This window comes from Myotis myotis, unplaced genomic scaffold, assembly GCF_014108235.1.
Source record: "Myotis myotis isolate mMyoMyo1 unplaced genomic scaffold, mMyoMyo1.p scaffold_m19_p_12, whole genome shotgun sequence".
NCBI classification, from domain to species: Eukaryota; Metazoa; Chordata; class Mammalia; order Chiroptera; family Vespertilionidae; genus Myotis; species Myotis myotis.
The window spans coordinates 7003192-7030040 of NW_023416316.1; the positions used below are offsets into that span (position 1 = coordinate 7003192).

At 53.4% G+C, this 26849-nt stretch overlaps 1 protein-coding gene across 3 annotated transcripts; it reads right to left on the minus strand.

Moving 5' to 3' along the window:
* Window positions 1-6856: 6856 nt before the first annotated feature.
* Window positions 6857-26363, minus strand: LHX2 (LIM homeobox 2). Of its 3 annotated transcripts, XR_004971155.1 has the most exons (6): window positions 25506-26363; window positions 23864-24066; window positions 22557-22960; window positions 16801-17006; window positions 8254-8449; window positions 7607-7732 (listed from the first exon to the last, which is right to left on the minus strand). XR_004971155.1 is itself a non-coding variant. In XM_036329701.1 (5 exons), the coding sequence occupies exons 1-5, from the start codon at window positions 25623-25625 to the stop codon at window positions 7445-7447; spliced, it is 1221 nt and encodes a 406-aa protein (XP_036185594.1). In that variant the 5' UTR covers window positions 25626-26363; the 3' UTR covers window positions 6857-7444. The 3 variants fall into 3 exon arrangements, 2 of the variants coding, with proteins under 2 accessions (XP_036185594.1, XP_036185595.1); XM_036329701.1 differs by lacking the exon at window positions 8254-8449 and having other exon boundaries at window positions 6857-7732; XM_036329702.1 differs by lacking the exon at window positions 8254-8449 and having other exon boundaries at window positions 6857-7732; window positions 25460-25571.
* Window positions 26364-26849: the final 486 nt, after the last annotated feature.

The following is a 26849-nucleotide window of genomic DNA, read 5'->3' on the forward strand; positions in this document are numbered from 1 at the left end:
ACCTGGCTGGCTTTAAGCCCAGAGATGGGTGGGTCCCAAGTCCTGCACCAGAGAGGTGGGCAGGGACCGGCTTGTGAGCCAGATACCAGCTTAAGGACCAATTCGCCCAGGAGAGCTGGGGAGCTCGAAGAGAAGAAGCGATGGGTAAATGTTCCAGGTCCTTTTCATGTGTCCCAGAGCCCCCTGCTAGGAGGGTGGGCCAGAACTTTCATGTCTTTTTTTTTTAAAAAAAATATATCTTTATTGATTTCAGAGAGGAAAGGAGAAGGGAGAGAGAGAAACATCAATGATGAGAGAGAATCATTGATTGGCTGCCTCCTGCATGTCCCCTACTGGGGATCAAGTCCGCAACCTGGGCATGTGCCCCTGACTGGAATCGAACCTGAGACCCTTCGGTCTGCAGGTTGATGTTCTCTCCACTGAGCCAAACCAGCTAGGGCAGAACTTTCATGTCTTAAAGGCATCAAAAAGTCAACAGGCCCCGGTCACATGGCTTTTGTTTGGAGTGTTGTCCTGTACACCAAAAAGGTTTCAGGTTCTATTCTTGGCTAGGCGCATATGGGAGGCAACCAGTCAATGTTTCTCATCTCTCTCTCTCTCTCTCTCTCTCCCTCCCCCCCTCCCTTCCTCTGTCTCTAAAATCAATAAACATATCCTTGGGTGAAGATTTTAAGCAACAACAACAACAACAACAAAAAACCCACACACGCAACTCAGCAAGTCCAAACCCCAAATCCCTGATTACCTTCCTCTATCCTCTTCCTGATGATCTTTTCCCCAAGGCAGGGAAGGGCTCTGCCACCCATTCAGCTGTGGCTCCATCCCTTCTCTGCTCTCCTTCCCTACATGGCCAGTCCATCTCCTCTGTCTCCATCCAGTCAGATGTCTCATCATCTGGCTGACCTCAAGGGCCTCCTCACATCCACCTCTGTGCCCTCCTGTCCTCACTCCTCACTCCTAGCTTCCCGGTGCTCTTAGAATGAAGACCCAGGCTTGCTGCCTGGAAAGCCCCTGGCCATGTCTCTAGCCCCTCCTCCAACCACCCTGGTTCTTGCTCTGAGAGCTCCAGCCATGCTGGTCACCTTTTGGTGCCTTGAACTTGCTGGGCCTCAGGACCTTTGCACATGCTGTTATGCCTCCCCCCCCTCCCCTTCTCCTTGCTGAGTTAATTCCCACTCACTTATCTGATCTCTCAGTGAAACCTTTCTCCAGGAAGCCGCCATTTCCCTTGCCTGTGTATATGCTCTCCTGGTCCCATTTATGCCTCATCACAGACATGTTAAGACATTACTTTTGAGGCTGTTTGATATTTGTATCCCCATTAGATTCTGAGTCCATGAGGGCAGGGACCACCTTATTCACTGGTAACTGGCACAGGGCCTGGCACTCAATAAGTCCTTTAGCAGGATGGCCCAGCTCTGCTGCTTCCTGACTGGGTACCCATAGGTAAGTCCCTTCCCCTCTCTGAGCTTACGCTGCTCATCCCTAATGAAAATGCATGGGTAAGCATCACCATCAGATTGGGAGTGGGGGGGGGGGGGGTGTATCGATGTTATGGGAATGAGTAAATCCTGATAATCGTGGGAGCTGGCCGGTGAGTACTTCGAGGTTCATCATACGCTTCTGTTTACTTTGTATATGTTTGAAATTGTTCGTAACAAAAAGCTTTTCATAAGACACACCAGCGTGGGCTCCTCCCCAGAGAGTGGTGGGGAGCCCGGCTGGGTGTTTTGGAGAAGCTGCTGGAGTGGTTCTGAAGCACAGCCCTGGCTAGGGGCGCTCTCAGGCTGCTTCCGGCTCCAAAGATTCGGCAGCGATTCTCTGCTGCCCACATGGGTGCTGCTCGCAGGTGGAAAACACCACCGCCTGAGCACCGGCTTCGGCCCCCCCCTTACCCTGCAGCCCCAAACACTTCTAGGTCAGTTCCCTGATCTGCCAGTGCAGAAAGTCCCCCCAACATCATCTCTTGTTACTGGCCCCTTCTGGGCTCCCCTTGAGCCCCCAGCCCCAGCTGCACTCATGTCTGGTTTGTTCCTGCAAGACCCCAGGATGGGCCTGAATTGCCTAGGTGCCCTGAGCCACAGTGCCTGGCACAGTGGAGGGACTGAAACATGGTCGCTGAATTGAATTGAATTGCAAATGAAAATATTGCCGGGGCCTCCAAGCTTTGTGATCCTGGGCAAATGACTTCCCCTTGGCTTCCTTCTCTGCGGAATGGAGTGGCAAGCCACGCTCCATAGAGCTGTGGGGAGGACGCAGTGAGATCACGACTTTAAAGGCCTTGCAAGTGCGTAGGGCTTTTACCACATGCAGAGCCAGACTCTCCCTCCCCTCGCCCCAGGCTTCCCTCCTGCTGGACAGGGGCTGGCTGGTGACACATCTGTCTCCCAGAGAGCCCGGGAGCCATAGGGAGGGGTTGTTGGCCAAATCATCTCCAGGCCCCAGGCCCCAGGCCCCAGTGCCCAGCAAGGGCCAAGGAGAGAGGGAGGGACAGAGAGGGAAAGGTGGTAAGGAAGGTCTGGAGGGCCTGCTGGCAGTCCTAGTGTCCCCAGGGACCAGAGGGGCCAGGGTGGCTCTCTGTGGGCCCTCAGCTGGCAGATGGAGCCTGGAGGTGTCCACTCCAGCAGGACACACAGGCCATAGAGGCAAACACTTCCTCTCCAGGAAGCTGGTTTTGCCACGTGGGACTCCAACCTGAGTATTGAATGGCCTACAGCCAGGAAAGAACAAGGGGTCAGTGGCAGCTCCCCAAAGCCCCCAGGACCAAGTTTCAGTTTTCAAGCCATTTGTAAGCTGAGCCTCACCCACCTGTCCAGGGGCCACCCCAGCTGTTAAACTGCTCTGCACTCCCGAACATGCTCTGTATCCTGCCTGTGCCCTAGACGTGTCCTCTGCCCAAATGCTCGCCCTGCTCCCTTCTCTACCCAGGCACCTTTGGTTCATTCTAGATCCAACCGCCATTATCATCTCCTTGGAGACTCTCCCAACTTCTCGAGACAATTGCTCACATCTCCATGATCCCCTACCCCCTCATATTTAGTCAAATGCCAAATGTAGCAGGTACATATTCTCTCAGGGAATCCTAGCAATGCCCCTGCAAGGTGGATACCATTGGCCCCATTTTACAGATTCAGATACTGAGGTTCAGAGTGGCTAAGTGCCTTGCCAAAATCCAGAGAAGACTGTGGAAGGTCTCTTCCGTCTGCCCCAGATCTGGGGAAAAGGAGACTTGGTCGGTGGGATAGGACACGGGAAAGTCACATTCAAGACCCCAGTCCCTGCAGACCGCCTAAGGCGAGACCTGCGTGTGGGTCCCGAGAACCAGGAGGCTCCCCATCTCCACAGCATATCAGAGCCCAAAGGGTCCCAGAGATGGCCCTTGGTCCCCTCTGCAGCCAGTGTGCAGGGAGGTGGGGAGCCACAGGTGGCACCTTCTCCCTCACTCCCATCGCCAGAGGACAGAGAGCTGGCGGCCTCCACCCCTTCCCCACCAAGCGCCTGCCTTCCTGTGCCCGTCTCTTCCTCAGTCTGGGTCTCTTGTCATTTGGTTTCACCCTCTCCCTCTGAGTGGCTCTCTTTGCAGCCTCAAAGTGACCGTCCCTGTTTCTCTGTCTCGGCCTCGGCCTCTCTCAGCCCTGAGTCTGTCCCAGGGGGTCCCCTTACCTCTGGGCCTTCTCTTCTTCACGTCAACCTGCCTTTCTCTCTGTCTCATCGTGTCTCCTCCTGTGTCTTTGACACCATCTCTTAATTTTGGTCCCTACCCCTGTCTCTGCCTCGTCACTACTCTGTTGCTGTTCTTGTCTCTCTGCCTCAGTCTACTCTCTGTCTCTGCCCTCTGTGTCTCTGCCTCTGTGTACACCTTTGTCACGGTCCCTTTATGTCTGTCTCCCATTTTTTTTCTGTCTCCCAGACTTTGCCACAGTCTGCCTGCCTCTCTCCCTATCTCCCGGTCACGGCCACTTTCTGAGTTTCTCTGTGTGTGTGTGTGTGTCCCTCAGTCTCTGGCTCTGCAGAGGGCAATGCCCCCTCCATAGTCCCCCCAGCCCTGGCCCAGCAGCAAGCCCTGCTTCTAAACTGGCTCCTGCGTAGGCGGTGGGAGACCCCCGGGCATCATTCCAGGGCTTGCTCCGTCTGGGTGGCAGTGCTGACAGAGGAGATAGGGATCGGACCCGGCTCTGTCCGGGCCTGAGCAGGGGGCACAGCCAGGCGATGCGGGGGCGTCTGGGTGCCTGCAAATGTTTGCACGTGTGCACGTCTGGGTTTGTGTGCAGGTCTCCCTGGGTGGGGTGGTCTGGGTGTCTGTCTGGATATATTTGTGAGCATCTGGGCCTGTTTATGTCTGTCTGCGAGCGTTTGTGTGTGTCTTTGTGTGGGGCTGTCTGGGTGTGAGCACCTCAGCCTGGGGGTCTCCCCATCATCCATGAATGCCTCCGAGTGTACGTGTGTATGTGTGTCTGTGGGCACAGAGATGGGTCCCTGGGAGTACCTGCAGTCGTGGGGTATCTGTGTGTCTGTCCACAGGCCCCTCTGCTCACATTCCCTCAGTTATCAGTGAGGTACAGATTCTATTACCCTATTTGACAGGTGGAAAAGTTGAGGCTCTTAACCCCATGCTTAGCTGTGTGACTATGTAGGTTTCTGCTTGAGGGTGGAGTCTGGAGGCAAAAAGCCTTGATTCAAATCCTGCCTGACCCCAGGCGAGTTGTCTAATCTGAGACAATCCTGAATTTATTCAGAAAAGTGTATTGATCAAAACCAGGTAAAATTACCCATGGTGCTAGAAGTTAGATTGGGGACTTGGGAGGGGTTCCCTGGGAGGGGGCCCAAGGGAGCCCTGTGGGTGCTGTAATGTCTTACATCTTGGTTTGGGTGGGGGTCACATGGGTGTGTTCATTTGGGAAACATTATTCAAGCTGTTCACTTCAGATACGTGCCCTTTATGCACGTTATACATCAATATCAAAGTTTACAAAAAAGTTATTGAATTCCTACTACTTGCCAGGCATTAAATAGCAATAACAACAATAGCAGTGTGTGTGTGTGTGTGTGTGTGTGTTTAACATTTTAGGAATTGAGTCAGTCCAGGCTTTAAGCACTCGGTCCATTCCTATCCTCCTCCCATCCTGTCCCACCAATGACAGCAGACGAAAGGAAGGAAAGAGACCCCAGTCCTGGGCTGGACTGCTCCCCTGCCAAACTCCCCTGCCTGTTTCTCAAGGCAGCTGTGATGTTCCCTCCGGATTTTCAAATTGATGGGCCACCAGGGGACATCTTGCTAGGTAGCTGCTGGCATTCAATGAAGCTGGTAACAGAGTACTCTGAAGCAGGGCTCAGGGTGCGAAATGAGGGGTATAAGGGGCTCAGTGGCCCTGGCCAGTGTTTCTCAGTGGTAGAGCCTTGGCCTGCACCCTGAAGTGTCATTGGTACAATTTCTGGTCAAGGGCACCTACCTGGGTTGCAGGTTCCATCCCCAGCCCTAGTCCGGATGCATGCCAGAAGGCGACCAATCCATGTATGTATCTCTCTCTCTCTCTCTCTCTCTCTCTCTCTCTCTCTCTCTCTCTCTCCCTCCTTCCCTCCCTCCCTTCCTCCCTCTTTTCCTCCTCCCTGCCTTCCACTCTTTCTAAAAATCAATGGAAAAAATATCCTCTGGTGAGGATTAACAACAAAAATGCCCAGTGGATGGGCACCACACCTGCTTGATGTGTTCAGCAATGATAGGCAGGGCCTGGATACACGCATTCCTGCTCTCCACCTCCACATTTATCACATCACCCATCCGTCAATAAAATATACTGAGCCCCTAATATGTGCCAGGTTTCCTGCGGGGCCATCACACCTTACTATGCCCTCACTACAACTGTGACGCAAGGGTCATTATCTTCACCTTCCAGCTGGGGAAACCAAGGCCCAGAGCGGTGAGATGACTCTCCTCAACTCACACTGCTCAACATAGAGACTACAACCTCAATCTGCCTGCCTCTAAACCCCCACTCTCGTGGGATATGTATTTTCTCTGGGTTTCTGAGTTTGAAATGTGAGTAAAGGAACCAAATACATTTGCTTTTGCCCTCTTGAGAGATTTTTTAAATGTTCTGTCGATCATTAAGAAATCTAGGTTTGTCCAGCCAGTGTGGCTCAGTGGTTGAGCATTGAACTATGAACCAGGAGGTCAGGGTTCAATTCCCAGTCAGGACACATGCCCAGATTGCAGGATCGATCCATCCCAAGTAGGAGTGTGTGTGTGTGTGTGTGTGTGTGTGTGTGTGTGTGTGTGGCGGGGGGGGGGGGGGTGTAGTTGATGGATGATTCTCTCTCATCATTGATGTTTCTCTCTCTCCCTCTCCCTTCTTCTCTGAAATCAATAAAAATATATTTAAAAAATAAATAAAACAGGTTTAAGCTGCCCTGTGGTGACAGTGTTTACTCCTCCGAGGGAAAAGCCTCCCTTATAGCCTGTCACCAGCCCAGAGAAGAGCAGAAAAGGCAGGTGTGACAACCTCTGACCTCTATAGGGCAAGTAACCAGTGGAGGGTGTTTAATATTAAGGAAAGAAAGGGAAAAAAAGAGGTACTTTTGTTTACATACACTTCGCTTAGCCCCTATCACGCTGTGTGAAGATGCTCCGTGTCTGCCTCTGCCTCCACTCTAACGTCCTTGAGGGCAGGGACTGTCCCAACTTCATCTCTGGGTCTCAACAGCCCCATGAGTATTACAAATGAGTATCTACAAAGCATTATAAATAGCATAAATAGGGAGGGGCTGGAATTTATCTCTAGGCTTCAATAAGACTCTTAAGTCGTGTGAATTTCACACCCCACTAAACAGCAGCGGCACCAACTAGTTTCAATAAGTGGTTTTATTACTGGTTAGATTTTACAAATTCTGATATTCGAACAGACTTCCACCTTAAAATTCTAAAACAACAAAGCGACCGTTTGGAGGGGGTTTGATTTTTCCTTTTTTTTTTTTTAATTTTTTCTTTTTAGGACTATTCAAAGTAACAAACTTTTTTTTTCTTTTTTTACATTTTTGCTCTGGTCATAAATATACAGAGAGAAAAAGAGGGAGAGAAAAATGAACAAGTCGTCCGAAGTATGGAGATAAAACAGTATTCCTAAGGCACGTGGCAGTCTTTGAAAATACAGAAGCTCTAGCCAACTTAAATTATTTGTTGTTCTTCCTCGCTCAGTCCACAAAACTGTACAGTGACACAAATGTTGTGTTGCAGATAGGTCTTCCAAGTAATTCCTCGGTCCACACCGCTGCGTTAGCCGGACGCGCAATTATTGTCTTCCTCTGTTTCCAGGCGAGATCCTAAAATGTGGTTAGTTAGTTGCTCAAAGCCTCTATTTTAAAATACACTTGGAATTCAACTAAAGATAATTTCTTTTTTAAAGAAATTGTGGGGCCAAGGTGGGGGGGGCGGATGGGGCGCGAGTCATTAGAAAAGGTTGGTAAGAGTCGTTTGTGAGGGGCTGTGAGGCTCATGGCCCTCCAGGTTGCCAGGCACAGAAGTTAAGACGGACGTCACAGTTGGCAGGGTGGGGCTAGTCAAGTCTGTGAGGGTGGTGGGCGTGCTGGAGGGGCTGAGCGAGGCGTTGGAGAGCTCCGAGGCTGGCCCCGATGGCGTCCCTGTCTGCAGCGCCGCCTCTGTGGACTTGTCCACGCCCGTGTTTTCCTGCCGTAAGAGGTTGCGCCTGAACTTGGCCCTGGCGTTCTGAAACCAGACCTGTGTGGGGGGAGAGGGAAGGGCTGGTTAGGGGAAGGCGGCCAGGCAGGAGGGCAGAGCAGAGCATTCCCCGGACTGCCTAACTCAGAGACTTAATCACTCATCGGTGTTGTGTGTTTTTTTTGGAGGGGAGAATAAAAAGTCGGGCTGGTAATATTCTGTTCTTAATAAAATAAAAATTTCTTTTTCTCTCATGGGCTATTTCTGAGTTTCCCTTTCTGTTAGAAGGTTCCAGAGCTGAGCCACTCTCTCCAATATGGTAGCCACTAGCCACACATGGCTATTGAGCATGTGACATCAGACTAGCCCAAATGTGGCTAGTCTGTAAGTGAAAATATACAAACTGTTAAAGATTTAATATGAAAAAAAAGTAAAATATCTCAATAATAATTTTTATACTGGTTACATGTTGAAATGGTAATATTTTGGATATGCTGGGATCAATGAAATATATTCTTAAAGTTCATGTTACCAGTTTGTTTTTTAATGTGGCTACTAGAAATTTTTAAATGTAAAATTACATATGTGGTCATGTTGTATTTCTTTCAGACAGTGCTGTTCTGGAAGATTCGGTCAAACCAAATCTTGATTGTTCCTCACAACGGTTGAGAGATTCATTTTTTTTTTCAGCCGTCACCTTTAAGCACACAATAGATCCCACGAGTTCTGGTTGGCACAATGTTTACCATGTTTCAGGATCACGAAGTCTGGGAAATACTAGAATGGTGTAAAGAGCACAGGAGTCAATCCACAAAGAGTTACTAAGAGGAAGAAAGGACACAAGTCGACTCCCCACCACCATTAGCTGGAGAAGCCACCGCTTCCCTGGACCCTGGGTTTCAGGTCTCAGGGCAGAGTGGGCAGAGGGGAACAGCCGAGAGGAGAGCAAGGCCAGGGAGGCCGAGACCCGTAGGTTCCCATCCCCAACCCGCCACGTCCCAGGCCCATTCATGAGGGAGGAGGGGTGGGTTGCACAGTTGGAACCGAGCTTGGTATGAAAAGAAAACCAAAGGGACAGAATAAAGGCTTACTTTCACTTTTTCCTGGTTGCAGACACATGCCCCCATCCACACACATACCTTTGTACAGGAGCCTGTACGCAGGCATGAAGGCCAAGCATTAAATTCATCTACACAGGCCCCTCCCTCACCCCAAATATGCCCACCAGTCTAACTGCACAGAGATCTGGCTGTAACCAGGGGTCCTCAAAGGCCTAGGAAATCTACGCCGTTGTGGGGGTGGGGATAGGCTTGGGGGGCTGTGTCTCCAAAGAAAGAAGCCCAAAAGGCAGGGCCCCCTCACTTCCCTTCGCGTGAGGAAATCACCCGCCAGAAGCCTCCCCATAAAACACAGGGCCTTGGGGGATTCTGCAGATTCTCGGGTGTCCAGTTGCGAATTGCCAGATGTGCCTGCATCTGCCTGTCTTCCCAGTGTCTCAGACGGGTGGGAAGGGCCGACGCCTGGCCCCACCCTCCTCTGGGGACCACCCCAGCTACAGGAGCCTGTGGCTTCACACCAGCCTTTTTGGTGGCCTAATACAATTTGGGCTCAATTAAAAGCACAGCCGCCGGAATCCTGGAGTGAGGAGGGAGACAGGGGCCCTGTGAAGTCAGGAAACAAAGCTCTCCCCCCAGCACACTGGGTCTTCCCAGGAAGAAAGCGCATTTTCCCTGGCCTTTCGCCCAGAACAAGCCCATCACCTCTTGGAGGCTTGCAAATAAGTCCAGTGCTTCTAAACCACCTCCACATGCTCTCCTCGCGGTGGGGAGGTCCTTCCCTGCCCGGCCTCCAGACATCTGCAGGCGAGACTCCGCTTCTGCTGGTCTGGGGAATGGCTGATGGAGAAAGCCCCAGACGCCCCCAGAGGGAGGAGGTGACTTCCCCAGTCCTGTGGCAGGCAGGTGAGGAAGGCTGGAGTCTTGGTGCCAACTTCTGCCACTTTCCTGGCCTGTGTGTCTGTCTGTCCAAGCAGCAGCTGGAACGAGGAGCCCTGGGGGTGGCAAGTGGCTCGGGGGTCCAGGGCTCCAGAGCGCCAAGCCCTCGGGAAGGGCTGGAACTGGCCGTTTAGCTGTGGGCTGTTTGCTGTTTCTCTGCTGTTGCCCTAACAGTGGTTGTAAACAATGACACCATCGTCCACAGTGCCTTCTCGGGCAGTCGTACTGGATCAGAGGCACTGGGCATCCGCTGGGTGATAATCAACAACTCAGCCGAAAGGGAGCTGCTGTGGGGATTGTGTTGGGTTTGCTTTTCACCTTAAGCGGGGCTTCGCCAGAATTCTTTCCCAGATATTTCAAAAAGTCCCCTCCTGGGTGGCTGTTGGGACAGGGACCCTGTCTGAGTCATCTTCACTTCGTGGCACAGGGACTGGCAAAGCTTAAGAATCAGTAATATGCATTGGTTAACAGTAATAACAACACAACATTTATGGGTCTCTTACTATGTGCCAGGCAGCACGCCTCCATCTAACATGTACAGTCACAGGTGATCTCCATGATAAGCCAGGTAGGGAACACTACTATCATTATTCCCTTTTATAGATTTAAAGCCAGTGAGGCTCAGAGAGGTGAAGTCACTTGCCCAAGGTCACACAGAGGCCAACCTGAGATTGGAATCCAGGAATCCAGGACTCTCTGCCATAAAAAAAAAAAATCCATGCTCTCCTTACCTCCTCTTCCTGAGTCAGCAAATGAATGAATGAATGAATGAATGAATGAATGAAGAAAGCAACTGTGGTGCAGTGGAAAGAGAGCTGGATGTAGCTTCTAGTTCTGGTTCTGCTACTGACCAGCCAAGTGACCTTGGGTGAGTCCCTTACCTTTGGCCTACCTCAGTTTCCCCACCTGTACAACCAGAGGGTTAGACCACACCACATGATCGCTAAGGCCTCTTGGGGTTCTAACAGGCTGGGATTCCAGGGCAGCTGCAACAAGGAAGGAGATGATCTGCTCTACCACCCATTTCCTGAAACCGACAGTCCGCTCTCTTCATTTGTGCGAATGCCTAGCCTGGTGCACAGGGCACCCGCAGTAAGTCCTGAGTGGATGAGGAACCCCACACTGCTGTGTGCCCCTCCTCAGGCACCAACTGTCCCTGCAGGCTGTGTTTCGCCTCACAAATCCCTTTCCCCAGGATTCTTTCCTCAATGAGACAGGAGGGACAGTGAGAAACCTACTTTGCCCCAAAAATCCCCTCCTGGGTCTCTGAGAAAACCAGAAAAAAAGTAAAAGCTTCACACCCAAAGACGTCCACTGTGGCATTTTTTAATAGCATCAAACCAATGGCTGCATCCCAAGGGTCCCACCAGATGGGCAAGTGGAAGTCATGATGCAGCCACTCCACCCAGTGGAAGAGGAAATGTCTTATGACAAATGCCATGTGAGAAAAAAAGAATTAAAAAATTATGTATTGAAACTTCACAACAAAAGTAATAATGATGAGTATTAGTCACTTACTAAGTGCCAGGCATTGTCTAAGCAAAGTTCTAAGCACTTTACACATATTAAACTCATAATAATAACGCCTTATAAGGTAGGTACTAATATTATTGCCAGATGAGGAAACTGAGGCAGAGCCCAACCAAAGAGTTGGGGCTGAGATGTGATTTTGGGCAGGCTGGGCTCATGCCCTTAGCCACTACTTCACCTCTAATCTGCACACCGGATTACTGATTTTCCATGCTCTTATATGGGTAATTTTTTCCTATTTTTCTAATCTGTCTATATAGTGGTTCTATTATTTTATAAAATTTTAAAAAGGCTTTAAGGAAACAAAAATAATAAGCACTAGGCTGGATATCATGAACCCTTGGTTCCAGCCAGGACCTCAACTTCTTTGCTGTGGGGCTTTAGATGAGTCACTCTACCTCTCTGAGGTTTGGTTTCCACTCTTCTAAAATGAGAGTTTCAAGCCAAGTTACCTATGAAAGTCCATCCAGCTTCAACCATCTGTGACTAGATTGGACGCTCCCCACAGCCCTGTCCAAATGACAGGCAAAACAATGCTCACTCTCCTCATTTTACAGGTGGGGAAGCTGAGGCCAAAGGAATGAATTGACTGGCCCTAGTTTAAACCTCACCTCCTCAGGGAGACCATTCCTGACGACCTCCTTTACCAGGTCAGGTCCCTGCACTACACGCTCTCATTGCAGCCCTGTGTTTTTCTTTCCATGAGTTTTTTTCTATTTCATTTCAGTCAAGAGTTAAACAAGGGTTCTGTGGCCACCTCGATGTGGAAAATGTTAGATTAGACCAAGTTGAATCTCTCCATGATTTCTCAGTGCCCGTATTAATGCTAATGTGCTCTGATCTCCAACACAGCGACACAGTTAACCTTTAGCATTCTCCAAACTTATTTGGTCCCCAAAATCATTTAAAAAATATGTTTATTATTAGATATCCCACATGTAGAGAAAAATATAGAGAATAATCTTATCGCCATTTTAATGATTGCTATACCTTGGTGCACCTCTGTCTGCCCTCTGGAGTGTGTGCTCACGCTCTGGGTCACTGCTGACGCCCGGCGCCTCCCGCCTACCCAGCACATGGCAGAAGGCCAGTGTATTTGTTGAATAAGCAAGTGAACAGGGGAAAGCTAGCGTTCTCACCTCGGGTTCTCACACAGATTAGTGATGACTAACTCCTCATCCCAAGGATGTTTTTAAACTGTTGGTGGTTAAAATGTATTTTCTTTCAAAGGCACACCAGGAACACCTAAGGAGACCTTCACCCATCCAAATCACTCACTCACCATCGTGTGGCCCTCCCCCGGGAGGGAGGGGACTCAGAGAGGGATTAATGTTCTGAGGAATGGTCTCCAAGTATTTGCAAAGCTTAATTTCTTAATGGACCTCTGTTGAAGGGGCCATTCTGTCTCCCAATCACCTTGCCCACTGATGGAAAGTCAGTATTATTGTTGTCATGCTGCTAAAGATCACAAACTTAAGCACTTTTTATGCACTTATGGCTTCCTTTTTATGCACAGGATTCTTGCTTTCCTACCAAGATGTGGTGTCTAGGACCCACTCCTTCCCTCTCCCTCATCTAGCCTGCTGCATTCTGCAGCTAGGTCCAGGTGCGGATCACAATCCTTGCACTGTGCTACATGGGAAAGAGCTAGGGAATCAGACCCTGGCTTCATCACTTACTAGCTGTGAGACTCTGGGCCAGGGTCCTAGCCTCTCTGAACTTTATTTCCTCATCTGCAAAATGAAGATAATTATTTTTTTTAAATGTACGCAAAAGAGGTTGGTAGACTGAAACCTGATATGCCAATGTATATGAAATTATGTGCATTTGAGTCCCTAATATACATTCTATAAATGACATTTTATCTCATTTACTCCCTGCAACCTCCTAGTGAAGTACTATTATTACCTCCATTTTATAGCTGAGGCCACTGAGGCCAGAGAGGTTAAGTCACTTGCTCAGAATCACTCAGAGAGTAAATGGAAGAGCTGAGCCTAGACCTCACATCAGCTGACTCTAAATTTCTGCAGAGATAGTGCAGCCCAGGACTACCACGTTGGTTATGCTTATACATTACAGATGCAATAATAGGCTGGAAACACACACACACACACACACACACACACACACACACACCCCTACATCGCCCACCTTTGGGAACACAGCTTCAACCTCAACCTGTCCCTGCCATGCACTCTCTGAAGGGTTGAGGTGGACCACAACCTGCAGGGGGTACCCAAGACCTAGTACCATCCAGCTGGTATAGTCAAGTGATGAGGCACCATTTCACAGGCATCTACTTTATACCAGCAGGCACCATGCTGGAGCCCTCCCACTCACTGTCTCAATCCTCAGGTGCCAACTATTATCCCCTCCATTTCACAGATAAGGCTCAGGGAGGAGAAGTTCAAGAACCCAAATAATACTGCTGGTAAGTCAGAAAGGATCTGAACCAAAGCCACACCACCAGCTGCCTCACCCAAATCTATTCTCATCCCATCTCCACCAGCTGGCTCATCAGCAGTCAGGCCACCTGGGAGAGTTCTACCCTGCCAATACCTGGCTCCTGCAACCTCAAGCACGTCATTTCTTCTCACTAGGCCTTAAGCTTCTCATCTATAAAATGGGCAGGAAAATATTCAGGTAAGATAGATGAGTGGCTGGAAAGATAATGCTTTGCAAACAACTGCATCATCATCAACAGTCGTGCTGTTAGAGGATTTGGGGCAAGTGGAAATCATTTGGGGCTCAATGTTCTCATCTGCACAGTGGGGGAGGAGGGATCATAATGCCTGACAGTAAGGACTCAATAGGCAAATGTGTTTCACAGGCCTTTCAACATTCCTGACACACAATAGAGCACATAAACATGTATTGATTAGTAGACACATAATAACTATTAGTGTTTTTTCCCCCTCAGCTAGTCCTGAGTCCCCATAGTAGAGGTGGCATGCAGATGTGAGGGGGAGAGGCCTGGCTCAGGATTTGAGGGGAAGAGGGGATAAGGCAAGCATTCACCCAGGTCCCTCAGGTGAACCATTCCTCTCACATAGGAGAGGTGGTCCCTCCCCTGGTCTCCCACAGAACAACCCCCACAACTAATCACATTTTGATAAACTGAATGTGGGTCTGTCTCTACACCTCATGGCTGATTTTCTTCAGGAGCAGGGCTGTGGTTCATTCACCTCTGTATCCCCAGGGCTTGGTGCTAATAGACATTTGCTCAGATGAAAGAATGAGAGATAACTATGCTGAAAATCCAATTTGCTCCTAAATCACATAACCAAGCCTCCTGCCTCACCGAGGCCAGCAGAGACTGGTTCCTGCTGGTTCCAAACTCAGACTCAGCTATGGGCACTGGCTCTATTTCATGTAATCTGGGTAACAGAGAGGCATGTGCGAAAGCTACGGCTCAGAGAGGGTAACTAATTTATCCAAGACACACAGCCAGTGAGTGGAGGAGCAGAACCAACCCAGGTATTCCTGAACCCAGCTCTGCCTGAGTCTAAGTCCTTGCTCCTTTCCCAGCCTGCTCCCAAGGGTTGACTCACAAAACAGCCATCTAAATAGGGTTGAGGAACAAAGTATCCTACTAGCCAGAGAAAAGGCGGAGGCCTCCGACCCTCAGTCCAAACTCGTCCAGGCTGAGAAACGGGAAGAGGGGCCAAGGAAGGTCCCTTGATCTAACCCCAAGAAGGTCAAGTCCAAGGGAAACAGAAGGGAGGGGTCCGGGTCTGGGACTGGGGCAGCAACATCCTGCCTGTCTTAAGCCCTGGCCATTGAGACCCTCAGGCAAACAAACTCAAACAGAAAAGGCAAGGCATGCCAGGGAAGCCCAGGGGTGGGGGTGGCAGCAGGCGGGCCCAGAGAGGCGCATCAGCACCCCATTGGCCAGCCGTCGCCCCATCCCTAGTCACAGAGCCACAGAGACAAAGCTGCCCCAGACTCCCGGCTCCCCAGAGAACTGCGGATCCTCACCCACGACCAGTCTCATCCCCAAACTGCTGCCATCACCCCCAAAAGGCTTTATTTTTCCTTTTTCCCTCCCGACGAATTCGAAGGAAAACTTAGGGCGGCTGGGCAGCCCTCCTTGTCCATCACCGTCACCCTCATTCCCTTGGTGCCCGACGAATTCGAAGGAAAACTTAGGGCGGCTGGGCAGCCCTCCTTGTCCATCACCGTCACCCTCATTCCCTTGGTGTCGCCTCCCCTGCCTCCCCCCTCAATCCCTGACAACCTGGGGCTAGAGGATGGATCAGATTGGCCTGGACTCTAATCCCAGCACCTCCCCTCCGGTGGGAGACAGGATCACTTCCTCTGTCAATTTTCATATCCCAAAATGTGCACTGCCCTCTTTACAAGCACACATTCTGAGGAATACATCGGTTAGGCTTGCTATAAAGGGGGACATGCTCCCACCTTATTGTGCGAGTGGGGACACTGAAGTCCAGCGACCAGAACAATCCTTCATACTGTTAGTAGCCGTCAGTTGGTTAACCCAGTTAACGTTATTCTTAGCCACTATCCACTGGGCAGTTAAGGGTCAGCCACTGTGGTAGATATCATCTCAATAGCTCTTCCAATAAGCCTGCCGCACAGGTCATTTTTTGTGTCGGTTTCACATGTGAGGAAACAGGCTCAGGGGAATTCAGTGACTTGCCCAGTAAGAGGAGGAGCTGAAGCGTTAAGACGTGCTGTCACCACTCTATGAGTCACACAGGAGCCTGGAACTTCCAAACCGGAGTTTTTTAACATCTCTGGGATGATGGACAGACAGACCCTTTGAAAATCTGGTGAAGGCTCTGGATCCTCTCTATCAAGAAAGCACCCTCATATTATAGAATTGTACACCTGAAATCTATATAATTTTATTAGCCAATGTCACCCCAATAAATTCAATAGAAAAGAAAAGGAAGCACCCTCATAGGCAAGTGCCATTCCGCGGAGTTTCAGAGGTGCCCATAGACTTCCTCCAGCTCCCCGTGGGCAGACCCGGGAGAGGCCCCCTGGCCTGCCCAGGGCATCTGCCCACATCCACCTTCCTCACCAAGCCTTGCTTCTGGGAGAGTCTTAAAAACAACAAAGAGACAGAAGAAGAATCTAGAGACACTGAAAGAGGGAAACTAGAGAGAGCAAGAGGCAGAAGGAATTAATAGCCAATAGTAGTTGCCTTGGATGGCCTCCTGGGATGGGGGGTGGGGTGGGGCTCTGGATTTATCTGAAATGTTTGAGCCCTCTACAATATAAACATATACGAGTGTCACGAGTAATAAATAGCAAATATCAATTGTTTACAAGAAAGAAAAGAGACTGAGTGTGAAGACAAAGAGGGCAGAGGGATACACACACACACACACAAACCCAGAAAAAATTGAGAGGCAAAAATTGAAGGAGAGAGAAGATGTAAAGTTAGAAAAAAGAAAAAAGATTGAAATACGAATAGAGACAGACTGAAGAGATGGAGAAAGAGAACGGGGGAAGATAAACAAAACAGAAAGGCAGGCTTAGGGAGAAGGTCCTCCCAAGGCCCATAGCCCCTGTGTGGTTCTGCCCCAGGCCTTGGCAGCGGCAGATACCCCACCCCCACCCCAGGCCCCAGCTGACCTGGAGGACCCGCTTGGTGAGGCCGGTCTTTTGGGCGAGCTGCTTCAAGTCCTTGGCGTCGGGGTTGTGGTTAATGGCAAAGTAAGACTTCATGGTCCGAAGCTGGTGGTGCTTGAAGGAGGTGCGCATGCGCTTCGTCTTCTGGCTGCTTGGGTACGGCTGGTCCCGGTCCAGGTGCTCCGCATCGTTCTCGTTGCAGCTTAGCGCTAAGGAGGGCAGCAGAGGCGGCAGGTGAACCTCCTGACTCGCTCCTCCCACACACTGCCTACTCCACACCCGCCCCGCCCCGACACCAAATGTTTCCAGCCTCGGGACCACACTGAGATAGAGATCTTATCCCCATTTCATAGATTTATAGGGGAATTTGAGGCCGGGGAGAGTGACCTGCATAGGGTCACTCAGCTAGGAAATGCTGATTCAAAACCAGCTCTAGGAGAATCCAAACCCCACATGGCGCCACCATGTTGCAGTAATAATAATAATATGAATAATAACAACTATTATAACCTGTTGGTGACTTATTCAACTCCAGAACTCCAGAGGATGTGCTAAAGGACTTCATAGGCACATTTTCATTGAATCTTCAAAACCCTATAAGCCAGGCAGGATTTTCGCCTTTTTTACTGACATTAAAACTGAGGTTCAGAAGGGAAAGTCACTTGATGAAGACCCAGCATCAAAGAGACGCAGGAGCCCAGGGTCTTCTTGTTCCCCCTGCACTTCCTAAGGCGGGGCTGTCGCGGGTCTCCCCCAACAGTGTCTGGGGCAGGTACCTGGACGTTGCTAACTGACCTCTCTCCACCTGCTTTCATTTGGCCCTTATCAAAAGTACTGTACGGGCTCCTGGGCTGCGGGCACTGGGCTTCAGGTCAGATACGGTATCTTGTAGTTTAATCCTCACCGCTGCCCTGTGAGGCAGTTGTTGCCAGTTTTACAAGTGGGGTAATGAGGCAGGGAAGTTAAGTGATCTTTGGAAATCTCATAGAGTGGCAGAGTCCTAACTGGAAAGGGAAGGAAGTTGGAGGAAGAAATTAATATGTATTCGACACCTAGGGTACGCCTTTGGCTTTATAAACACCACGGACCTTCACTACTGCTCAATGGGTGGCTATTGCTATTCTCCCCATTTTACAGATGAGAAAACTAATGCTAAGGGACACGAAGCCACGTGTACCACTGGTAATGGCTGAGCCCAGATTCACCACTGTAGTCCTTGCCTTTTCTCTCCACTACAGCACAAAGGCAGGCAAAGATGAAGCATGACTCTTTGGGGAGCCCTTCCCCATCCAGAAGGGGCCCAGCTGGGGCCTGGCTCCCAATGCCTGGAAGGCACTGGGGGTAAGGGACAGGGTGGAAACCTCAAGCCTCAGGAAGTTGCTTGGCAACCTGGCGGCTGATTGAGACAAGCAGGATCCTCTCCAAGATCCCCTCATCACATCCGGAGTTATTACACACATAAGGTCTTACTTTGGGGGAAGCTTCATAGATTCAGTCCCCTGAAAGTGGACAACTGGGAATATATCTTGTGCCCCATCACATGCCCACAATAGAGCTACCAGATTTAACAAACATTGTGCCCAGTTAAATTTGAATTTCAGATAAACAATGGACAATTTTTTAGTATAAGTGTGTCTCAAATATTGCGTGGAACATAGCTATACTAAAAATTCAAATACTACATGACATACACTTACACTAAAAAAAGTATTTGTTGTTTATTTAAAATTCAAATATTACATGGGATACACTTAGACTAAATATTTATTTGTTGTTTACCCCAAATTCAAGTTTAACCGGGAACCCTGCATTTTATCTGACCACAGGACATGACCTCAGAAGTACTCCGGCTCTCCTGGTGAGTTACTCCTCCCTCTGCCCAAGTGAGAGTAGTCTCTTGCAGAAAAAATTTGCAAAATTCAGGTCTTGTTCCTAACCGTAGGGGTCCCTTCCCACAGACACCCAGGCACCCAAATCCCCCATTCGGACTGTACTTCCACTAACAGTGCCCAGAGTGAAGAACATGAGTCCAAGGATTTAAAGGAGATCAGAAAATGACTCCAAACGGGATCCATGGAAACTGCCCTGCCCCCTCTTGGGGGCCAGCGACCCTCTTCTTGCCCTCAGTCCCCAGCTCCTGGGGAGGTAGGGGGGTAGGGCAGGCCTTCCCATAGGGGATCTCTGGGCCTATCCCTCCGCCCAGCTCCTGCCTGGGCCTTGCTGCTGTTAATGAGTTCCGTGGGGACCCTGGCGCCCCATGCACCCAAGGGACGTGCCCCGAGAGTGGCCTACATCAGGGTGTGTGTTGGGGGCGGGGGTGTGTGGGAGGGAGAAAGGGCAGAGAAAGGAGAGAAAGACATAGGGGTAGAAAGACTGAGAGAATGAAGAGCGAGAAAAGGAGAGGGGTAGGAAGAGAAAGATGGACAGAGCCAGGGAAGAAAGAGGAGAGACAGAGGAAAGGAAAGCAGTGGAGACCTGGAGAAGCAGAGACCGCTACAAAGACAGAAAGAAATTAGGAGAGACACAGAGAGAGCCTGAGGGGACAGTGAGGCCCAGAAACAAGGGGGAATGTGTGGAGGGTCCGGGCGACTGAACTGAATCCCGGGTTCAAGGAGATCAGGGAGGCCTGTTCTGAAGCTGTTACCGGCTGGGAGTGCGAAAAGGGAAAAGGAGGGAAGGGGGAAAGGGAGCCGCCGAGGCGGCCAGCAGCTGGGGCACAGGGCTGTGCTGGGGAAACGAGGCCGCGGGGGAAGTGGCAGCTAAGCCCAGATTTGGCGGGTGCCCCAGACCCCCTCACTGCCGCCCCCAGTGCCCGGGGCAAGTCCAGATACCCCAGGATCGGATGGGGAGGAGCAAGGGGCCGCGGGGAGGGGGAGGACCTGGCTTTCTCTCTTCTTTTTTATTTTTTTTTCCTCTCAATTAGGCCGATTCAATGGAGCTAAAGAGCTCGTAAAATCATGAATAATTTACTCGTGATCTGTTATTAACCCATCGGGTTTCGAGCTCTTGTCGCTGGGGCTGAACCTGTAATCAAATCTGACTTCGCCTCATTTTACTAAAGACGAGATTGTAGGTTCAATTGTCTAAATAATGGATTGGAATCAAATCAGTAATTACGCCGCCAGGCGCACACACACACACAAAGCCGGGCAGGGGGAGGCCTGGCGTCCGGCAGGTCCGCGCGGGCCCCCGCGGCCGTGGAGCTCCGAGCCCGGCGCCAAGTGCGCGGCCCGGGCCCCTCGCCGGCTGCGGCCACCGTGCCCGTCTCCCCCTCCGGCCGGCAGCCCCGCTCGCGGCTGGGGGCAGGTTTCAGTTCCACCGCCGGGACCGGGGCTGCGCTCTCGGACCGGAGGGACAGCCCGAGGAGGGCCGCCGTGGCCACCGCCCCGGAAGGACTTTCCGACCTGCGGCCCCGCGGCTGCAGCTGCCCTTCCCGCGGCGGCGGGACCCGCGCACCGACGGCGCCCCCTCCCCCTCGGCCGGAGCTCACCGCGCTTTAGCGCGGCGCTGCGGCCCCGCCACCTCACTGTCCCCCCAGAGCCGCGGGCTTTGCAGGGGGGCTGTAGGGCTGGGTGCCAGACACGCGCGCAAACAAGCTCACGTCCTCACGGTCGGAAACACTCAGACACCGACACTTGCCCCGTACACACCGCCCGCGGTTGCACCTCCACGCTGCCCCTTTCCCAGGGCTCCCCTTCCCCCACCGCTGCCATTTGCCTCCTGCCTGTGCCCAGAAGGGAGGGAGGAAGACAACAGCCAAACCTGGCCAGCCTGGCCGGGCGGTGTGGCCCAGGAGGCGCCCTCTTTCCCAACCTGGTCCCGGAGCCCCAATAAGCGGGCCACACGGCCACTAGAGATGCGCCCGCGTGCGCGCCAGCACAGGGAGCCCCGGCCAAGCTAGGCCAGAGACGTGCACGCCGGGAGAGCGGAGAGGGGAACAGAGAACCGGGGAGACACACGGGGGGCGGGGGGAGGAGAACAGAGAGAGAGAGAGAGAGAGAGAGAGAGAGAGAGAGAGAGAGAGAGAGAGAGAGAAGGACCGAGAGAGACTGTAGGAAAAAAAGGGAGAGGAGCCAAGGAGAAAAAGAAATGGCAGGGGTGGGGAATGTCTTGTAGAGGTGCCAGCTCTCCTAAAACTCAGTCTCCAGCCACCTCTCTCCTGCTTGGTGTGGCGGCCTCACCAGGGAAGGTGGCTGATCAGCAAAAAGCACACACACACACACACACAATCTCTGAACTTCTACCTTTCAAATCCAAAGCCCGTGGTGAACCTGCGTACTGGGGAAAACACAATCCCGCTCCCTGCCCTCCGCGCGCCCTGGGGCCCGGCGTCTGCAGAGGCCGGCCTCACTTGCCGAATAGGCGCGGCTTTGTTTGGGGGACCTGATCCGGACTCGCTTTGGTCTATTTTCAGGGTGGCTGGAGATGAGGGATGGAAGTTTCGGACAGCAGTGTTTCTGGTAGGGCCTTCAACAAATCTATAATCCAGCGGCGGACCTCCTCGGTCACTTCGCCAGCTACCAGGCTAGGGGCGCTGCACTTTCCTCCAGCTCCGCACGGGCACACACACGCCCCAGGGTCTTCCAACAACCAATTTCGTTGGAGCGAACGGGGGAACCCCCACCCGCCCCATACTTTCCTCCCTAGCCAGCTCCGCTTTTTAAAGATCAAAATAACCCTCGCTCCTTCCCCACCACTGCCCTCTACGCAGGGTCCTCGGCTTGTTTTGCTTTGTTTTGTTTCCACCGGTGCATTAGACTAAGGGGAACAGGAGGAGGAAAACAAAATCTCCGAATCCGATTCTGTCGCAAACGAAAGAAAGAAAATAATTGCAAGTAAACTCTGTCTAGTTCGGAAGCCCGGGGAGTCATAAACCGTCCCCGGCCCCGTGCAGACTTCGGGCAGATGTTGACGGTTCAATGTGCTGGGCCCCCAGAACCTCCGCGGCTGTCCTGCCTGGGGAAGGGTGCGGGAGGGGGTGAGCCTCTCCCTCACGGCGTGGGGTTCAAAGACGCCGGAAATGCGAAACAAGCCCTCCACCCTACCCCGAAGCACAGCCAGGCCTTCTCGGGTCTCCTCCCCAGGCGCCGGCTTCTGAGGGTCCAGGCTCTTAACCCAGCGCCCCGCTGGCGCCCGGAACTCAGAGGAAGGAGAGCAAGGGAAAACCGAGACCTGGCTGAGCAGAAAGCTCCGGCGGATTAGGACGACCCGCCCTGGCGCAAAGGGTTCCGGGGCCCAGTTTCCCGGGCATGCCGCCCTCAGGACATTTTACAGGACCGGCTGCAGGGCAATCGGATCTCTGTTCCCCAGACCACTCACTGCCAGTCTTTTCTTTTGGGTCCCTGGCTGCGCTGCCTGGTTCATTCAACGCCCCAGCTCCCGCCCTCAGCCTCGCAAACCCCGAGCCTGTTTGGCGTGGGCTCCACCTTGCTTTCTCCATCGTTGTACTTACTTTCTGCCCAGCAGGGTGAGGGTAAGGCCCAAACCAAAAAGCCGCCTCTAAAAAATTTCTGCGCCAGGACAGCAAGACACTAAAGCATTCTCTGGTCCTGCTCCAGCCAGGGGCATGCGAGGCTAAGATCCCGCCAGCCAAATCCTAGGGTGCTCCGGCCTGGGAAGCTCAGGGCAGCATGCTCCGAGTGCTGTATATATACGTGCATAGAGCACACCGAGATTCATTCAGGCGGAGGGGAGCGATGGACGCCACGCACTTTCCCCCAACCGGACGGGGACGCACGCTCCGTGCGCCTGGCACTCACCGGCGTTGTAGGCCGCCAGATCCGCCCCGGGACCTGGGCTCTTGCGCTTTCTCGGCCGCCCCTTCTGCACTGTGCCCACGCCGTTGTAGTAGGGAAGACCCAGCGGGTTGGCTCCGGCTGCACCCAGCCCCGCGCTCTTGGCCGCAGCGGCCGCAGCTGCCGCAGCCGCCACGTCAGCATGGTTGAAGTGCGCGGGGTACTCGCCCTGCAGCAGCGCCTCGAAGTGCAAGCGGCAGTAGACCAGGCTGTCCTTCATGCCGAAGTGGTCACCCGTGGTCAGCATCTTGTTACACGTGGTGCACGTGAAGCAGTTGAGGTGATAAACCAAGTCCCGAGCCCGCATCACCATCTCCGAGGCCGAGATGCCCAGGTGGCAGCGGGCGCAGCGCTGCACTGAGAACCGCCTGTAGGGACCATCAGGGGAGGGACTGTGGGGACACACGGTTGGGTACCCCCATATTCCTCCTCCAGGTGCCGCTGCTGCCAATGGGGAAAATCCCCTCCTCAAGATGGGCAGCCTGGGTCTAACTTGGAGGATGAGGGAAGAGGGAATACATTTTGGCCTAGGTCTGATGCTACCCTGTAACACAGTGCCCCTTCATCACTTTCAAGCCTACAAAGGCTTCTACTTAACCCAGAGCCCGAGCAAGCCCTACGAAAGCCCTTGCTTGGGAGACGGGGGAGAAATTCCCCACTTACCCTTCCTCCAACTCTAACCTTGCCCTCCACCCCAGCGCCCGGGAATCCTACAGACCTTTGTAATTTGTTAAAAAACGCAAAGACAAGGAGAGAAAGAGGAGAGAAATATATAAACAGACTCTAACCCTAAACCCAGAGAGGAGAAACAAGAAACCTGGTACCTGTTAGTGATGATTTTGGTTCTTTAATCCTGGACTCCCATCTCCCGGAATGATCGGGAAATGCCCCCATCCAATTCCCCAGCTCTCTCCCCACTTTGTTCCCCGCCAGCCCAGGCCACCTCGGTTGGGAGGAGAGAGGGTGCTAGTTTCTGTTCCCTCTGGTTGACCCAAGAAACTTAAAAGGGAGAGGGGTGCAAGGACCCCCCAAACCCAAGCCTTTTTATGGTCTAAACTCAGGAAAGGGCAGCTTCTGCTTTTCTCTGGGTCCCTACACTTCACAGACATTTCCAAGCGTGTCCCCCAAATTACTGTGTATAAAGGTTGTCACCCAACTCTCCATGCTGGCTTGGAGAAGAGAACCCTCCCTTGGGACTGGAGGGAAAAGAGACGAGATTTCATCTGAGATGGGGAGTTCTGAGGGCAGTGGGTCCCGAGGTGGGGGGCTACCTGTAGTAGTCTTCCTTGCAGTAGATGCTTCCATCCTTGCTGAAACAGGTGAGCTCCGACTCCAGGTTGAGCTTGCACTCGCAGCACTTGAGGCAGCGCATGTGCCACTGTTTGTCCACCGCCAGCAGGTAGTAGCGGTCCGAGATCTTGCCCCCACAGCCCGCACACAGCGCAGCTCGGTCACTGCTGATGGACGGCATGGTCTGCGGAGGGAGGGAGGTGGGAGACTGCAGCCCCCGCGTCAGCCTGGGACCCAGAAGCAGCTGCCGCCAAGGAGAAACCAGCACCCAAAGTTCCCACCGCAACGGGCTAACCCTAAACTCCAAGAAAAATGCCAAGGGTGTGCAGTGTGCTTCCTCCACCCCAAAATGCCCATATCCAGAAGGTTCAGAACCCAAGTCCACCTACACGGCCCAGGCAGGCCACAGGCCCGGTTGCTGGCCTGGATCGATCTCCCCCACTTTACCCCTTTTCTGTACCTTCTGCCCTTTTCCCAGAAAGTCTCAGGCTATGTTTGGGGGCTGAGGTAGTGGTGGCTATCCCAGTCAAGACCTCCAAAACTGTTTCTTACAGAAGCCACTTGGCTGGGCCCCCAGGAAAAGGGGTAAGATGACCATTAAAAGTCACCCTACACACAGACTCCTCTCCAGAGACACAGAGTCCCTGGCGCCCAGCCCCAGTGATCTCTGGATCCTTAAGCCAAAGGTTTAGGTTAGGGCAGGCCCCAGGTCCCGGGATCCTGAGAGGTGATTGGGGGGCGGGGGGGGGGGTGCAGAGCCACCCTCAAAGTCTCTGAGTGCAGGATAGGCCCAATCCAAATTGTCGGCTAACCAAACTGACAGGCTGAGATGGTTTAACCCCGGGGAAGAAGAGCTCGCTGTGAAGACAGAGGCACTGGCACTGCTGCTCATGCTTTCTGTGCAGAGAAACTTCCCGTGTTCCCACCTCCTCTGCCTCTAAAGGTCACTTCTGGGCCCGACTTGGGCAACGTCTGCTCATCTGGCCCCCAGGGAGGACTGAGGCAAGGAACTGACTATTTGGGGCCGGGCTGGCATAGCCAGGTGTGGAGATTCGAATGGACTCAGCTTCTGCAGAGCCAGGCCTCAGAGCCTGAACTACGAGCCCTGGCCTGGCCCAATCCAATGGATCAGAAAGCCCAGGTCAAGATCAACAGAAAGCGGTGGCCCAGAAGACTTCACTCCCCGAAATTGCGCTCGGGAGGAAGCCTGATGGCCAAGAAGCGGGATCGGCCGAGCCGGCTGGAGCCCTTCTCCGTGGCGCCAGCAGCCAGGGCCAAGTGGTGGAGGAGAGCTCGGGGCTGGTGACCAGAGGGCCCCGCCAAGTGAGAAGAGAGCCATCTCGGGCCGCGGGTAGGACTTCGCTCTTACTTCGGGAGAACTGCTCTCCTCCACCCTCTGGGTCTAAAATTTCGGTCTCAACCTTTTCCCCTCGCCTCCCCAGCAGCCTGGTTTCCCCCGAGCGGGGAGCTACAGGCCTTGTATCCTGTCCGCGGATCCCCAGCGCCCAGTCCCGTGCGGCACGAAGGAAGCTCCCCAAAGTGCCCCCAAACTTAGGGGAGCAGAGGCGCAGACTCACAAGGCCCCGTCCCAGCTTTCGGCCCGATCCGCAGCCGTGCGCCTACCGTCTCCGTGTCGCCGCGGTCGATGGCGGAGCTGATGGCGGGAGCCTCGCTCTTGGCCCTGCGGTCCATCTCGTCGATGACCCCGTGCACCTCGGGGCCCGACAAACTGTGGAACAGCATCGCGGCGGGACCGGCGGGGCCAGGGGCGCGGCTCCTCCGCGGGAGGGCTTGCCCCCCGCCTCAGCTGCCGGGCGCTCCCGGCGCTAACGGGCCCGGTGCATCGCCACCGCGGCCCCGGCCCCGGCCCCGCCCGAGCTCGGCTGCGCCCCCAGGCCGGGAGCCCGAGGGCCAGGACGCCTCCCGCCGAGGCGCAGGGGCAGCTACATCGCGGGGCGCCTGGGCGGCGGCGCCAAAGCCGGGGTCACAAGGGCAAGGGGCTGAGGGGAAGGAGGAGGGAGACCGGGCAGAGGTCGGCGCCCGCCGCGGGCGCTTTCACGCCGCGGGCATTGCCGACCAGGCTTCGGCGCCCCGGGCGCAAAGCAGGAGCGCAAAGTCTGCCCGAGGCGGCGACGGCTGCGGTCGGGGCTCACCCGGGAGCAGCTAGGTGCCCGCGGCGACCCAGATGCCAGGACCTCTCCACTCCCTGGGGTGCGTCCCCAGCCCAAGACGACCCGCTTAGACGCTGGGTGGGCGACTAAAGTAGGGGTTGCTCCGAAGCCTGCGAGCCGAGCCGAGCTACCCGGAGAATTGAAGAGGAGGAGGAAGAGGAGGAGGAGGAGGTGGAGGAGAAGGAGGAGGGGGGGGAAAGGAGGTGGTAGAGGAGGAGGAGAAAAAGGAGGAGGAGCAGAGTGGGAGGAGGAGTCGCCGGCCACAGGCCCAGCCGCGCGCAAAGCTCTCCAAGAGCGCGCCGAGCCCAGCCCCGGCTCTGCAGTCCGCGCCAGCCAAGCGTCCGCGCCTTTTCTACAGCCGCGCCTGACATCACGTCCTGCCGCCGCGCCATTGGCCGCCCCGCACCCGGGCTGTGGCAGCGCGTGCTCCGGGAAGGCGGGAGACCCGAGAGGGAGGGGAGAAGCAGGAGGAGGAAAACAGCCACGAGATGGTGGGAGCTGGTGGGCGAGGCTGGAGGGGAGGAGTGGGAGGGAGGGAGGAGGTAGAGCGGGGGTGGGGTGGGTGGTGGTGGAGTTTTTAAGCGGCGAACAGTTTTCCTGTGATTTCTTCGGGAAGGAAAATTAAACCCTCTCTCCCTGCCGTCTCTATCCTGAGAAGGCACATCTAGAGGATGCTTGAAGAGGTCTCACTCCCGTCTTCCCTCTGAGCGGAGCCGCCGCCTGGGGCACCGGCTGGAGAGGCCTGGGAAGGCAGGCCTGGGGTAGAGCTCCCAGAGCCTTGGGCTGCTTCCCGCCC

Bases quoted from the DNA above. Each gene is read 5' to 3' on its own strand.
- LHX2 (XM_036329701.1), bottom strand. From the start codon at position 25,625: ATGCTGTTCCACAGTTTGTCGGGCCCCGAGGTGCACGGGGTCATCGAC. The intron at 22,961-23,863 runs GTAGCCCCCCAC...TGGTCCCTACAG, and splicing joins TGCAAGGAAGACTACTACAG to GCGGTTCTCAGTGCAGCGCT. The intron at 7,733-16,800 runs GTCAGCTGGGGC...CCCCCCACACAG, and splicing joins TCACCAAGCGGGTCCTCCAG to GTCTGGTTTCAGAACGCCAG.